We start from the raw sequence: 15415 nt of genomic DNA, 5'->3' as shown, positions 1-15415 counted from the left end.
ACTGGTGGGGCTACATCGACGACGGGAAGGGCTGGACGGCGCGCCCCAAATCCGAATACATGAAGACGCCGGCGTACAACAAGCAGCTGCGCCGGCAGATGAAGCAAGAGTCTCTGGCAAAGGGTGGAAGCGGTCATATCTCCATGGCAGAACAGTCTCGGAAACAGTGGTAGCATTCGCTTCATCGAGGCCTTCACGGGAAGGCCTTTACAGGTTGGGTCTTTATGTGTGTAAGATAGTCAGGTCGGTGACGCAGCTTTGCTCGAGGCATGCCAGATGCCAGAATTTAGGTACTTCATATCATCGTACATTCGATGAAGCCGTCCTGGAGGAGATTGTCGTTTCGTTGATGTAATACAGCCATTCATTGTAGACGCTGCTCAAGGCCAAATTCTACAACAAAGACGAAAGGGAAGATGAAGGGGTAATCGGGACAACCACAGCAAGACACTCTAAACGTAAAAGTCATTTGATACCTAAGCTTTTGGCCCCCTTCACATCAGGAGGCAATCCTATAGCCAGATGTACACTACAGTTACACGCTCCAGACCACATCACATATTCGTGAAATCCAGATCTCATTTTGTGCTCGCTTTCTCTATCCCGAAGTTCCCATGAGTGAATCGTGGCCTACCACAAAATCCTCATCTCTGTATCTGCATATCCTCGTTCTTCAACTCAAAGAACCCCCTCTAACTTGAGATATTTACTGCGTCTTCTTGGCCACAGTCGCAGTACCGGAAGGCGCGCTGTACATCCACACAGCCGAGAACAGCACAAAGCCAGTGACGGTGGCGAAGATGCCAGACAACCAGGGCCAGGCGCCCGAGATGACGTACGAGCGAGGCCACTCATCGTGGGCCATGTGGCGGACGGACACGGTGTTCTTCTCCTCGACGTTGGTGAAGAAGGGGCGCTTGTAGTTGACCTTGAAGTTGAAGATGCCGTGCTGGTCAGGCAGGATGAAGGAGGTGGTGTAAGTGGTGGCGTCGGCGGTGCTAGCCTTGGCGGCGAGCGGGATCCGGTGGAAGGGGGAGAGCATGCTGAACTCGAGCTGGAGGTCGTCACCGCTGGGGACAGTGAAGGGGGTCCACTTGTCCCAGGAGTACTCGGAAACGGAGATGGAGTAGGTCTGCTCAGGGGGTTAGCCTTTTCTTGTTCTTCTCTGAGCATCTAACTCAGAATGACTTACGACTTCGTTCTTAATGCGGTAGAGCTCGGGGTTGGTCTCGTTGGCAGCCTCGTTGAGGTAGTGCTCAATGTGGTTGACGCGAAGGACACCAGTCTCCTGGAAAGTCCAGCCGGCAACTCTCTTGGCGAACTCGCGGTTCCAGGTCTTGACCTCCTTGCCAGCAGCCGCGGGCTTGATCTTGGCGTCGAACCACTTGTCGCTCAGCAACTCGGCAGATCCAACAAGGGTGAAGCGAGCGCTGTTGCGCGCCTGGAAAGCTGAGACGAGAGCGAGCTGCTCGCCGGTGGCAAACAGGTCGCTGGCCTCAACGACCTCGGCCTGCTCCTTGGGGTTGTAGCTGTAGGCCGTCTTGGGGGCGCGCAGGATCGGGGTGAGGAGCTGGCCGGCACCGAGGACGTGGCCGACGCCGTTGGGGAAGGCAATAACCTCGCCGTCCTCGTGGAAGAAGTTCTTGACGCCGGTGCGGGCCGACTTGGGGGCGGGGATGGCGAGGACGTCGTGCTTCTCGGAGGCGCTGACGGTGTCGTAGTTGAAGTGGTCGACGACGAGGCCGGTGCGGTCGGCGGGGAGGGCGATGTCGAGCTCGGCCAGAAGGCTCACGATGGAGGTCGGAACGGTGGACTCGGAGGAGAGGGACAGGAGGATGTTGCCCTTGGCGTTGATAAACTGGAGAAGAATGTTGGGGGTCAGGTTGGGACCGAGACCTGGAGATGCCATTGTAAGTATAGCATTGACAGAGTCTGGAACTTCAATTGAGTCGCATACCCTTGCTCTTAGACGGGAAGAGCAGAACGTGGTCGTAAACACGCTCGCCGAGCTTGAATAGGTTCAGAGACTCGCTCTTGGGCGTCTCGTATGAGATGCTGAATCCGCGGCCTATTTCGAACAATTGGTTAGCCAATCGCATTTCTTGTCTTTCCATTGCCCTCATTCACGAGATTTTGCATGATCTCAAATAACGTCCCACGTACTTTCCAAATCTCCGAGGAACTTGGAGTATCCCTCCTTCTCAGCAACATCGTCGAGAATTGCCAGAAGCCGGCCGCCAGTGACGCTAACAGCGTGCACAGCGGCAGCCAGAAATAGCAGACAGAGCGAAAGAAGAGACCGCATGATCGACGAAATTCGAAAGACAAATTCGTAGGAGGAGGGGGTGGTGGGTTGGGAGGTTCAAGAAAAAAAGAGAAAGTTGGGCGCACAGCTGGGGTGCGTTGCGTTGCGTAGCTGTCTGCGCGGGAGAGCTTGACATGCACTTTTGGGATCCGGTGCATGTGTCTTGAAGCTTGGGGATACGTAGCCGTTGCCAAGCTAAGGTAGTGGTCGGAGAATCCCCGGCAGGTGGGTGGGAGGTCCATTCCCGGGACCTGAGGTGCCTGGCCTGAGCTTCTCGTCTCGCATTCCAACAGGGGTACGTACCCGCCGCGTACCTCAGAGAGCACAGGTTATTCCGACGAGGTTTATCCGACCCTGGCCGGGCCCCGGCACTCTTGCGGCTCCATTCTGAGCTTCGGTCATCGTGGAAAGACGTTCGTCTAGCGATAGCAACAATCATTTGACGACACACCATACGGTCAATTGAGTACGTCACGCCAAGCAATCGCATCGCCGCCTTCTGTACTTTATTCGCATTGCTAATTGTCAATTTCACAGCACCCAAACAATGTCCTCCGCCGCATCTCCCCGATTCTGGGCCGGGCCCATTCGCTACTGCCGCTGGGCATCCCGCGAGAAGCCAGCCTACTTCTGGTCCGTCGTCCTCGGCGCCCTCGGCCCCATCCAGCTGGCCGTCGTCCCTCCCGTCAGAAACTTCATTGGCGACTACAACGCGCCCCCCATCCCCGTCACATACCCTGGTGAGTCTCGAAAAACGAAAACACCGCGAAAGGCCGATAGGGCTGGCTTCCCTCCCTCTTCGCGGAGAGCATGGAAAGGAAACAGAAGCAATGCTAATGACGCTGGATGTTACACAGTTCCCGCAGGACCCAGAAAGCAGCTGACGGGCTATGACGACGAATGAACCCCCGCCGCAAGATAAAATCTAAAAAATCCAAAATACTCGGCGAAGGAAGAAAGCTATTGTAAATATGAACGGCGTTCGGGCTCTAGACAGCGAACAAGGGCTGAAGTGGCTATTCAGGCGAGCTGCTGAACTGAAGCTACAACTTGCGGCTCGCGGGGTCGAACTTCCACCCAGGAGATGATCTGTTTTAAGGCTTATGCTGTACACTACCAGTCACGCGAAGTTGCAATTCACTCGTGGCCCACTCCAAGTCGTTCAATTGCGGCAATGATGATTTACCAAGAGAGACAGAGCGAGAGAGAGAGAGAGAGGACGCCAATTCTATGCTAGCCTGGTAGAAATCCGCTATGCCCCCTTATAAACTTGATCGGATGCGATTGCCACCCTTCCCATAACTTTTGTTGCCGGCAATGGCCAGACTCTATCTGTCCCGCTGGACAAGGTTCCACTCGTACTGCGCAACCGCGTTAGAAACCACAAGCTCTGTAAAGCGAAAGGTAGTGTAAACTTACCACTCGCCCGTCATCATCTCCTGTGTAGACGCATTGCGGCATGGGCGTGATGCAAGTAATGCCTGCGTCGTAATTGGCTCCCACTTCTGATCGTGGATCGGTATGGTCCAAGCGGCGGAGCAGCTCCAATACCCACTTCCCGTTCTTGACGCACTTCTTCCAAACGTTCACACGGCCTCTCTTGTGGCCGGTGAAGACCAGGCAATTCTCAACCCACTCGTCGCCAGCACTTTCGTAAAATGCACATGAGTGAACGTAGTCGTCAGGTTCAGCGCACACATTCTGGTCGACGAGGACTGTGCCGTTAAGGGTGTATAGGATGACGTTGGGGCCGGATCCAAGCATGATCTCGCCAGAGACGTCATTGATGCGGGCGCACTCCACGGGCCGCGAGAGAGGCAACTTGCGGATGAACTCTAGACGGTTGATATCCCAGAGGAAAGCCTGGCCATCCGTCGACGCCGACACAAACGTGCTGAAGGACTTGGACACGGCTATGCTCGTCACGGGAGCCCGGTGACCAAAGAGCGACGACCGAGGCAAAAGATCAACTACTTTCCCGGGCGCTGTCTGCACAGCGTATACGGAGATGACGCAATCCTCTCCCGCTGTGATGAGCGTCTTCGAGTCTGCAAAGATGGCGCAAGATAACTGTCCAATGTGAAGATTCTCAAATAGTCCCGCGGGCTTGTGGCCATTAGCAAATCCCTCAGTAACAGTCCTGTCAGGCTGTCTTACCTTCCGGTTGTCGCTGAAAAAGAAGCGGACACTGTTATCGGCATAGCCCCATTCGAGGAACTTGTCGTACGGAGCCACGTTTAGGCGGAAAGGTGAGGCACATATGAGGCGGTCTATCTTTGGCGAGTAGATCAGGGTCGCTACTCTCTCGTGGGATTCTAGGACTTTCGTTAGTTGTGACCAGTCTGTGTTGGGATGAAGCATACCGAGCAGTGGGTGGGAGAGCCTAGTCAGAGCATAGACCGAGGTATCCAACCGCCGTATTGGGCAAGAAAAGTGCTCGCGGCCAGGATGAGACCTAGTGAACACCTGGTGAGGAGTCTGACCAAAGTTGTGGATGACGCCAGCAGTAATGCGCCTCTCTTGCGGATCGCTGATGTTGTCTAAGTCTGTTGCTCCACGGTACGAGAGATGATGGAAAACATTGAGGTTATCTACAGCTGCGTCCCCTCTCTGCTTGTACCCAAATATCAGGTCGATCCAGTTGTGCAGGTGCTGGCTGACATAGGGACTCTCAAGTGCTTCGCGATGCTTGGCAATGAAGATCTTGGGGTCACCCTTAGCCCAGGGAGGCAGGACAACATTATTGACCTTTGCTCCTGTGCTTTCGCGATTGCCAAAGTTATACTGATTGATGTTGGTCAAGAATTCTGGAAGGCAGAAGAACTCCGGTATCAGCTCTCTGACATCGGCCTTGTTGTCGCACGAGGCAGACTGCCACGCGTGAGGAATCGACTGGAACAGACGGTCGGCATGGTCAAACGATCCGCCTTGAAGGAGTATATAAGACTGAACGAAGGGTGGAAGGCGAATGAGATATGACGACACAATCATGGCTGATGAGTAGTGGGTGCCGTAGTGGAACGGAGTTTCACCTATCTCTGCCAGGGCATCGTACGATTCCCTGAACCCGGACACGCGGCCAGCCGTCTGAGCACCCATCGGCTTTGAGAGGTCCCGGAAAGTTGCCGGATCGTTCAGATTGAGCTCCTCGCTCGTATAATCTGCGAGAACCCAAGGGAAGACGGGGTACTGAGTCAAGTCGTTGAATGTACGTCCAGCCATCGTGTTGACCAGCATGAGGTAGTGGAAATTGGACATTTCTCCCTTCTGCCACTTCTTCATGGCGGGATTCCAGGGCGTGGAGTTGAAGATGCTTCCAAACTTCGAACCAAAGCCTTGGGGCATTTCTTCCGATACCTTCAGCGCTTCAAGACGCCAAGCATCCTCGGGATTCGGAAGTGAGCTAGCGGAGTTTGTATGCGGCGCCTTGTTCATGAGCTTGCCAAAGACCTCGTCTCTCAGGATCGGGTTCATGGACGTCAGTAAGTAGCTGCGTCCATCTGTAAAGAAGACCTCGATCGCGACATCTCGGAAAAGGAATCTTCTCTTGGAGATACTGATTACATCATGCCATCTCCAGCTGCGAGATTCCTGTTCACTCCGGCTTGAGCTCTGGCGTTGCTCCGTCGTTTTGGCGTCCGTGATGATCTCCGAGAAAGGGTCTCGTTCCTCAGGAGGTGCCTGCCAGGCATTGACAATCTCTCCAGAAGCACACTGGAAGACGTTGTCCATGATATATAAGGCATCCTTGCCAATGATGAGAATTCCCTCACATCCCTCAAGACCGACGATGCGGGAGATGTTGTACACGGCTTGGACTTGGTCACCTTGTTCAAGCCGCCGCATAACCTTGCGGTTCTTGTCCTCGAAGCCATCATCGCCTTCGTTGGCATCGTTCGGATCGTCAACAAGCTCAAAATCTTCTTCGGCGCCTACGCCAGACTCATTTGTCTCCGCGTCCTGGTCAACATCCGGCGGGGTACCGGGGTTTTCTGCACCATCGAGGCTCGGAATAGATTGTACACGTGATGATGCCGGTGTAGCTGACTTGATGGGCGACGGTGCGATTTGCGCGGGGGCCATAGCAGTGTTGACTTTCAGGGCTGAAGGAGTGGAGGGCTCTCCTGCTCTCCTCTTCGGTTGGTAGTCTGAATGCTTCTTAGAATAGTCAGGCAGAAGCCTCAGACGCATCCGGTTGCGTCCTTCAGTCCGATCAAGCTTCCACTTAAGCTGAGCTTGCTCGCTAAATACAGCACCTGGGCGCCGCAGATCATTGTCCATCTTGACAAATGCCGCACCCAGGAAGGCCATATCATCCTGCTGGTCTTGTGTCAGACGCTGATGCTTGAAGTGCTCGCTGGTAAAGATGCTCTTCATCCAGGCCCCGTTCGCCATGTCGTGACGGAGGAGGATGTTATCCACGGTAAGTGCCTCCGTCTGCCATGATTTTAGTCGATCTCTGCGCTTCGCTAATCGGAACTTAGCCGAATCAACCGTTCGCTGGTTTTCGACAACGACAAACTCCTCCCAGATCTTCGATATGCCACCGAAAAAAAATGCATCAAGTGACGCACGATGTTGGTCCACCCATTCGATGAAAGCCTCGTCGTCGATTTCGGTGAGCTTCACAACGAAATCCTTCGTCAGGTGCTGCTGGTCTGGTGCTACACATTGTCTGAATAACACTTTGGACTCATGGGGCTTCTGGACAAGCATGATGCGCATGATCGTAGCTGCGGCAGACCTGACGGATGTTCGGGGATCAACCAGCTTCGAGTACAGTTGATACCAGAAAAGCTTCATGTACTCCTCCTCGTTCGCAAGGCAGCCCAGAATCGGAGCTTGCCAGTAGAGAATGTTACTCAAGAATTCCTTTGCGCTGGCGTCCGGCGTGTCTGGATCGTCCAGTTCTGAAAACCGCAACAGAAGAAGCTTCAAGAATGATTGACGGATGGTTCCAACGGCTTGACTGCACAGGCGAACGCTCTTCATGGTCGATACTTCGGGCCTTTGGAGGTACTCTAGCACCATGCCAGCGAACTCTAGCATGGGCTCAGTACCGTTAATGAACCAGCCCTCGAAGATGGTATCGGTGACGTGCGCCGCAAGTCTACCCATGTTGGTAAGAACCTTAGGCTCGCTGAGAACCTTCTGATTCGCCTGGACGTGGCTTCCAAGTTGTTGAAGCGTCTTTCTAAGGACAAAAGACTCGAAATAGGCTTGATGCTCTTGGAAACCTGGCGGAATTTTGAGGAAGAGACCGAACCCAGGGAACTCTTTGCGCGTAAAGACTTGTTCTATAAAAACACTGACGACCAGATCCATCATGCTGTCAAGTGTAGCGCTGCTTGACTGTTGAGAAGCGACCTTCTTCTTCGGTGACATGACAGGTGCAAATCGGACCGGGCTTGGGGCCTGAGGTGATGTTTGGTTGGTGAGCAGAACGAAACCAGAAGCTTTTCGTAGAGGTGTTCCACGAGGGTTCCCTGCCAAAGCAGCAACTGCATCTGTGCTCGTCGTCCGCACGATGGGGCCAGGCTGAGAGCCGGCAAGTGGGCGAATCATCACATCCCCGCCCTCAAATGTCAGAGCTGAATCTCGAGAGTTGAGCTCCGTATCTGGCGTGACAGCATCGGTGCTAACGATGATGGGATAACACGCCCATAAAAGATACCTCACATACTCGGACGTCAATGTAAAGTCCTTAAAGTCGGCTGACCGGGAGTGCAAGTCTGCCAGGAATCGAATAACCGTCAGCAGCATGGGTGCGTGATTCGATATCCGCTCGCTATCACGCGGGCCATTCTCTGATACTGCAATCAAGGTCAGCGTTGTCATTACCGTTCATAGAGGCAACGACTCACTTCTCGCATCTAGACCCCTGGTCTCCATGGACTTGGCCCGAGGCCGGGTTTCTAGGCCTTCGAATCCACTTGCTTGGAGATGATGTGACTTTTGAGGAGAATTTGGGTCCTCCTGATGCTTCATGACATCCTTCAAGCCATGTTGTAACATTGAAGTTATGACTTGCAGACATTCAGGATAGAGAACGCGAGCTCTTCCAAAGGTTTCGAGTAAGCTTGAAAACTCAAAGTTGCGCTCCAAGTCCACGTTCGCCACGTCAAGTCCGAATAAGATGCTGAAGCAGATTGGCCACAGGGGGGGAATGTGCCACCAGCGTTTAAGTCGATGTGCCATGATGGTGAAGCCACCAGTCTTACCGGAGAACTTTGCCGTATACGTGGAGCCGTGCGTGATGAGGAGTCTGGCCAGGATCTTGCTGCCATATACTACCGTTTCGGGATCGTCGTTGGCCAAGAGATATAGCAGCCACTGGTCCATACTCAATAAATATAACTGTTTATCCTTTTCTCCAAACGGTGGTCTCACCTTGTTCGTCACTGTCCTTGCAAACTTGCGGATGTTGGCCAGGTTGCCCTTTTCGCAGAGCAGGTTTGAGTACATTCCCAGAATCTTGGCACCGAGTTGCTTCTTGGTCAGGAACCGGGAGGGGGACGTATTCGATGTGGTATTGGAGTCGAAAGTTGCCCGTCTGGCATATCCGGTCGTGGGTGTTCGGGCTGTGGCAGACACAGGTCTTGGTGACCTTACCAGAGAGGCTGTTGGCGAGTGGAAGGCATATGTGATGAACAAAGCTAGTGACCTGTGCACCTCTGCTGTGTAGTTGCATTTCACCAGTTGCTCCAAAGCAGCCATGAAGTGTGGTTGCACCTCCTCGGATATCGATTCTGCTTTCATCGCATCGAGCAGCCGTTTGACGATTCCTTTCATGTCGCTTGTCAGCAGTGCCGATGGCTTTGATCTGAGGGTCGACCCACTCATGCGCATTAATCTCCTGCTATTAAATTGATGATACTTGCTCTTCACTGAGAATGTCACGAATTGCTTGTAGTATAGCTCCTGGGTGATGGAAGCTGATCGTCTCCAAGTGTCGAAATCGATAAGCAGAATGCGGTACGCCAGAGGATTCACAATGAAGGACTCCAAAGGCTCTGCATGGTTATAGCCCACGAATTCGAGGACAAGGCTTAAAAGCTGGAAACTCAATCTGTCCCGTTCTTCACTTGAAATCGGTAAGCGTAGATTGGCGCTGTCAGCACCCAAGTTGACAGTATAGCCCAGTTTGGCTCTGAGAAGCATGCCGAGGATAGCGTAGCCATTATCACGCTCCATTGCCTCGCTATTTCTCCAGCTTTTTCTGATACACAGAAATGTCATCTCGACTGCTCGCACAGTTTCTTCCACTGAAGTTGCCCTTTCAACAATCTTCAGAGCTAAAGGGGTGAAGCCTGCAAGGCGCCAGAAGTTGTCGTCAAAATAGGAGGGGATCACCACCACGGGATTGCCAGATAGAACAGCAACACCTTGGGAACGTGCGAGTGCATCCAGAAGGCATGGCAGGGCAGCGTTAATCGCAATGGCTGAACCGCTTCTATGGGTCATTTGAATGAGATTCGTTGCTGCAGGCCGAGGCAGTGCGCGGTAAAGCTGAGTATCTTGATAAACGCCATCTTCTCTGAAGACACCTGTCGGGAGTATGCTCAGTAGAATCTTGCTTTCTGGGAGGAGGCTGCCAGCCTTGTCTCTGATGGCTCTTATGATGTCAGAACTCTCATCTCTTCCAGGATGGAAAACCTCGTTTCGTAGTCCTAGGCTCGCCGAGGCCTCGTAAGTCTGGAAGCCGCCTAGGCTATCTTGGAAGTTGCCCTGGTACTTTGGGGAGAGACCGTAGTGAACAGCCAGGAAGTCATCGCTTAGGGCGTCTTCAAAAAGATGTGCAGAGGCCAGAGACCATTTCGAAAATACCAGACCGGAACCAAGTTGGCTGGAAAGATCTCTTGGAGTTCCTAGGAATGCCTGCACGGGATGTTGCTTTGCGTTCGTCGAAGCAAATGATGCGAAGCTTTCGGTACTAGCGTTGGTGAGTGGTGGCGGTGAAGGGTATGCACACTTGATCTGCTCAACAAATTCGCCGTTGACGTATAGTGAGGCTTTGCTCGCAGTCATTGTTTTTGGCCGTCTGTGAACAAGGGCAATATGGTACCATTGCTTGTCCTTGAATGACATCCCTTTGAACCTGACGCTTGGTCGGCTGGAAGTGACCGAGGTCTGTAAGATGAAGTTGCGTGTATCTCGCTCAAGATACATGAGGAGAAAGCATGTCTGACTAGCATCAAAGACGCCGAAGAGGGTTGTATGTGAGTTTGGGTCAAAACGATCCACTCGAATCCATGCTGTAAAAGTATAGCCTGGAGATGAGCTGGGAGGAAAAGACCGGCCGAGGGTGGGTAATTCGATGGACGAGTGGCCATGTAAGGAGAGGTCGAACTGGAAGAAGGGCGGACCGCTATACGTTGAAGTCATCTCCAAGCAGAACTCTGAGGCTTCCGGCAATTTGCTCGCCAGTAAGAACTGGGTGTCGGCGGGCTGATTGAATCCCAAGTACATGAGCTTTTTGCACATGATGAGGAGCTTGTCCTTCTCTGCTTGGTCGAGTTTGGCGACGGGGCTGAACAGCACGCGGAGAAAACGCGATAATACTCCGGTTGCGTGGAGAGCTGCGAGGTTGAACATCGAGACGGAAACTGCGCTTGACATGATCTCTAAGACGACCATCGAGCAAGAGTTGGCTGGCATGTCTTGCGCTCGTGGAATAGACTCCCAGAAGCCCACGACAGCACGCAAAATTTCAGGATTTCTGAAGAAGGCCCGTTTCTGCATGCCATCGCGTACTTCCTGGATTATGTCCTTTCGTTCTGGAACTTGCGGCGTTTTTGGTTGCTGAGCATCGCCCTCAGGGGGCTCCTCTGGACCTGTCGAGTTCTTGGCATCTTCGTCCTCCGGTTCTGAACTTGTCGCAACCGACTGGCAGATGGCGTCCATAGTCTTGTCCCCGAGCGAGAATGCCAGCAATTTCCCAAACATCTGACAGTTGGTCCACAAGTCAGAGTCGCTTCCACCAAGGCCAACGCTGGCAATAGTCTGCTCGAGAGCCTCCCATCCGCCTCCCTCCACCCTGTGGCGAAAGTATCGCTTGTTGCCTGGATGGTCCAAAAAGGCCGCGGCAAAGACGTCCAAGACAGCTTCAAGCAATCCAAATAGACCTTCTTTCTCTTCTTTGGTCCGGCGTTGGGGGTTGTAAAAACCCGAGTAGGATCTCAGCACGTCGAGGAGCCTGTTAAACCCGTGTAGGTGCCTAAAATCGTCTTGAGGCGGGCTCGGGGGTTCGGTCGCGGCAATGTGCTGTCGAATCTGACGGAGGCTCTTGATGAGCACGGGAAACTCGGGGTATCCATTGTTGGTTCGCCGTTGCGTGCTGGACGTAAGTGTATCGAGGAGGCCGCGCAGGATTTCGAGAGCTTTCGAGTTGGCGGCGCTGGACGATCTGGAAGACGCCGAAGTCGACGAGCGATAACGCCTCGACACTTGTAAGGTCGACATGTTTGATTTCTGCTACTGAAGCGTTTCCCTCATTCCAAAACGTTCAATCCCAGCACCCATCGAGGGTCCAGGCAACGGTCCAAGCTAGTCGGCATCGAAAGTGGGATGCGGCGTGGGATCGAACGGCAGCTCGCAGCTGAGGGTACCGGTCGGTGGGGGATTCGAGTAGTATGTGTAGTGGATGTGTGGGTGGAGGTTTGAGGTGGCGGAATAGTACAATCTCAAGGTAAGGAAGAAACCGCAATTCTCGAATTTCTTGATAATAAAAATAGGGTGATTCACCTCGAATTTGCTTCGATTTCTCACTGTTGCAACTACGCGTTATCGCAAAGACGGAGTCGGAGCTGATGCTTGGAAGTGTCAGCCTTGAGCAGTGAAGTGTGGCTTGCACCGCTCTCAGTGGCCGCCTTGTCACGCACAAGCAGGAAGGAACGTCTGACGTGCCGGCCGCGTTGGGAAGGAGTGGGGTAGGAATGGTGGCGGTGCTGCAGCAGCTCAGTCGTTGTGGACAGACACCGACACCGCTAAAAGATGATGCAGCTCAATGAAATACTCCACTGAAGCAGACCACCACGTCCATGAGGTGTGCAGCTTGGGGGACCCCGTTGCATTGCGCAGAGACGATGGTGACACGCCTGGCCCCCATGCTATTCATGGAAACAGCTCATTCTGCGTGAGAAGGATGCAAAGCACACAGTGAGAGCCATCTTACCTTGGCTTTCTTGGTCTTCATCTTCACATGCGAGGTGGCTTGGTGACCTTATTTACGTTGATGACGCCCTTTAACAAGAGTTCATCTTGTTCGCTACCTACCTACCTCACTTCCAGAGAGCTCTCAATAGTAAGTACTCCGTATTGCTGCGGGTATCTGCAGTGACATGTTCTACACAGTAAAATGCGAGCCTGGCTCCGACAAGCTTAGCTGAGCTTCAGAAACAAGGTGCGTCTAAGTGCAGATAAACCCTGGCTTATCGCGGCCAAGCTGAGATGTGCAGACAAAGATACGGATAGCTTCCGGTGCTAACACCTAACAGTGGACTGGGATAATCAGAGTGGATCCCATGAAACATTGATGCTTCATCCCATTCGAGCACGCTCTCAGATACAGACACCAAGGTATCTGTTTAGCCAAGTACCGAATCAATAGAAGATGGATGCTGTGGCCTTTGGTCGGCAGCTAGGATCCCAAGTACCAAGCTGACGCGAGTTGTCTTGCTTGCCTGGGATGGCGAAGAATACCTGCTAGGAGGTAGCCCGCTTGGTGTCATATCCCGTACATGTATACCTTACACAATCGCCCGCAACTGCATAATCGCTAAAGGTAGCTGGAGGGTTGAAGAGAACACCCTCACTGCTGCATGAAACCCACCAGCAAAAGCTAGAAAGACCCCAAAGACATAGAAACACGAATCAGTCGACGGCGGCCTATCAGTCTTTCTAGCTCTTTGAGTCAGTGGCCAGCCCTCAGCGCTAGATGGCTATGACAATGCAGGTAAACAAAAGACAGAGAGTCGGTCAACTGCCCATGTGTCATGACTCCGTTGACCGGGGTTTGCTTGGGCGATCATCGGCTCAGGCGCTGGCCATCCTTTCGGAGGAGTATTGCTGCATCTGGGAGGAAGCTTAGGCGGCATGCGTGGTTTCAGTCTGCCTCTTCCCCAACTCTTCGACACCGAAACATGGGCAAGCTTGGTTGATTGTGAAAGGACTGGGAATAGTCCCGAGATGTTCTCGCAAGGCGACGATGCTCACCGACATGTTCGCCGAAATGGTGTCGAGCTTCGTTATTGCGTCTACGGTCAACGACACGCGTACCGCATACATCCATATCGAACTGGCGTGAATGGCCCAATTGCCTTTACGGACGGATCAAGATGGTGTGTTGGGTTGCTCTCCTCGCATTGACAGGCGACTCGCAAGCTCGTGGCGTTTTCTTTATACGCAACACCCACAGAGACGTTCCTGAGCCGATGGGCGGCGGTTGGTGAACTAAAACAAAAGGCAATTGTCATATTCGGACGAATGTTTCCGCTCTGCTGACCTGCACGAGTAACGCAAGCCGCCGCCGAAGCCGCCATCCCGCTACCTATTGTCGCCTCCCATAATCACTGAGAGAACCCGGATGAGTCGTTTGTATGAGAGCTACGTAGTAGAGCTCGGGGCTGGCACAGGTTGGCTCTTCGTACCAAACTACGGCTGGCCTGTCTGGCACGCCGCACGTCTGACTTGCCGTCTCCAGCAGTGTCTTGTCCAACGCCAGACTGCCTCCCGATGACGGGAAGACAGGGAAATGGATAGAGGCACGTGCCAGGCACCACACGGGGACGCTCTCATCTGACCCGTGGGTCAGGCGTCTGGACTAGCTCGGACCAGCGTAGCGTTGGTGCTGGGCCTCGTCTCCCCGCCTCCATGTTCCAGTCAGACAGCTTGCTCTTGAACCCCTTCCGCCTAGGAGCTTGCACTTGTGCAGAGGGTGGCAGGGCAGCAGAGGTACCTTGCGGGATAGCTCAAGCATCAAGAACCACCTGAGCGACAACCGCCCGCCAGCTTCACCTTGGATCTTTGGGTGCTGGGGGCATTGATGAGACCAACAAAGCAATCGCCTACCTAGTGGCTCCGGAACCTGGTACCCTCTTCGCCTTGGATTTAATCCCGGGTAGGTCTTATCCACACAAAGACCCAGCTGCGCCGGACACCTTATTACAGTTAATCGCATCATCGTTGAGCATGTTCCTTACTCAATGTGGCAGCCGGCAGCCCAGCAGGCTAGAAGGAACCGAGACGAGACGCCGACCTGCGTCCCGAAGCCAGGCAGGCAATAGCAGATCCGGACAAACACCACGATGCATACTTCGTACTGCCAGCACACGACATGTAGGATTTGGGTCTCTACCCCCATGAGTGGTCGACCACAGAGCTCAACAAAACGACGAAAGCTTCGAGTGTCGAGATAAGACGGGATGGCAGCGCTTGTTAAGCTTCAGGGTCCTCCGGATAGATCTGCCTCGCCCTCCGCTCCGTGAATCGTCCATTACGCGTTATCGCATGCAGCGTTATGCGGGATATGCGGACTGGGTGGGTGTGCTCAGGTGGGTTGGGAGGGGGAGCTTGGTTGTGGATTAGTAGAAGTGGGTGAAGAATGTCTGAGGAATGCTGATAGCGCGGTACATCTTCTCGACTTGCTCGTGACCAGGGAGCCGGTGCTCCCAAGCTGCGACTGGTCGGTAGGCTGTGCCTCTGTGCTGCCCGGTCGGTGCCTGGCACATCTGGCATGGCATTGGCGCTGTGCTGGCTTGATCGTCCGTTGCTTTGGGGATGCTTGGGATGGTCGGTTGAAAGCTGTCAACCGTATCCGTAGGAAGGTTTTCTAGAAATGAGAAATCACCCTCGTAGCCATGGGCTGATTGTCACTTAAGATCTATAGGTCGTGAGGAAGAGTGAGACCCCGAGGCTGTTGGACAGGGCGAAGCACGGAGTACATTGCCCCATGCTCTGCTGTGACTGATTGCCTCCATATCGGCCTTGGCTATTAGGACTCGGTCAGATAGCCTCGGGGGTATGACGTCGCCCTCAGAGCTCTGACTCTGGCTCTCAAGGTGCAATAATCAGTCATGCGTGTTTGCTTGTCGGTTGCAACCACGAGAATTT

General features: G+C 53.5%; 3 protein-coding genes across 3 annotated transcripts; 1 reads left to right on the top strand and 2 right to left on the bottom strand.

Annotated features, from left to right (window-relative positions):
- Positions 1 to 517: 517 nt before the first annotated feature.
- Positions 518 to 2452, bottom strand: HER10_EVM0009967 (dolichyl-diphosphooligosaccharide-protein glycosyltransferase 48kD subunit). Its single transcript, XM_035479437.1, has 4 exons — positions 2164 to 2452; positions 1958 to 2068; positions 1193 to 1896; positions 518 to 1132 (listed from the first exon to the last, which is right to left on the bottom strand). The coding sequence occupies exons 1-4, from the start codon at positions 2303 to 2305 to the stop codon at positions 707 to 709; spliced, it is 1383 nt and encodes a 460-aa protein (XP_035333176.1). The 5' UTR covers positions 2306 to 2452; the 3' UTR covers positions 518 to 706.
- A 400-nt stretch (positions 2453 to 2852) lies between these two features.
- On the top strand, positions 2853 to 3209 carry HER10_EVM0011142 (putative NADH-ubiquinone oxidoreductase 9.5 kDa subunit; the record flags this gene model as incomplete). Its single annotated transcript, XM_035480580.1, has 2 exons — positions 2853 to 3045; positions 3163 to 3209. 2 exons carry the CDS (start codon positions 2853 to 2855, stop codon positions 3207 to 3209), a joined length of 240 nt encoding a protein of 79 aa, XP_035333347.1.
- Positions 3210 to 3633: 424 nt separating this feature from the next.
- HER10_EVM0003579 (beige/BEACH domain-containing protein) lies at positions 3634 to 12499 on the bottom strand (the record flags this gene model as incomplete). The annotated part of the gene is made up of 7 exons (XM_035473251.1): positions 9145 to 12499; positions 8696 to 9090; positions 8170 to 8638; positions 4669 to 8118; positions 4463 to 4620; positions 3725 to 4411; positions 3634 to 3666 (listed from the first exon to the last, which is right to left on the bottom strand). Exons 1-7 carry the CDS (start codon positions 11765 to 11767, stop codon positions 3634 to 3636), a joined length of 7815 nt encoding a protein of 2604 aa, XP_035332403.1. The 5' UTR covers positions 11768 to 12499.
- Between the last annotated feature and the right edge of the window lie 2916 nt (positions 12500 to 15415).

The sequence above is a fragment of the Colletotrichum scovillei genome (genome assembly GCF_011075155.1).
Source record: "Colletotrichum scovillei strain TJNH1 chromosome Unknown Contig00006, whole genome shotgun sequence".
Classification (NCBI taxonomy): Eukaryota; Fungi; Ascomycota; class Sordariomycetes; order Glomerellales; family Glomerellaceae; genus Colletotrichum; species Colletotrichum scovillei.
The sequence above is the reverse complement of the archived record's forward strand: the minus strand, read 5'-3'. Positions and strand labels throughout refer to the sequence as shown.

Excerpts from the sequence above, each read along its gene's own strand:
- HER10_EVM0009967 (XM_035479437.1), bottom strand. The coding sequence starts at position 2,305 with ATGCGGTCTCTTCTTTCGCTCTGTCTGCTATTTCTGGCTGCCGCTGTG. Across the intron at positions 2,069-2,163 it reads GTTCCTCGGAGATTTGGAAA|GCCGCGGATTCAGCATCTCA; the intron begins GTACGTGGGACG and ends TGTTCGAAATAG. Across the intron at positions 1,897-1,957 it reads CTTCCCGTCTAAGAGCAAGG|GTCTCGGTCCCAACCTGACC; the intron begins GTATGCGACTCA and ends TGGCATCTCCAG.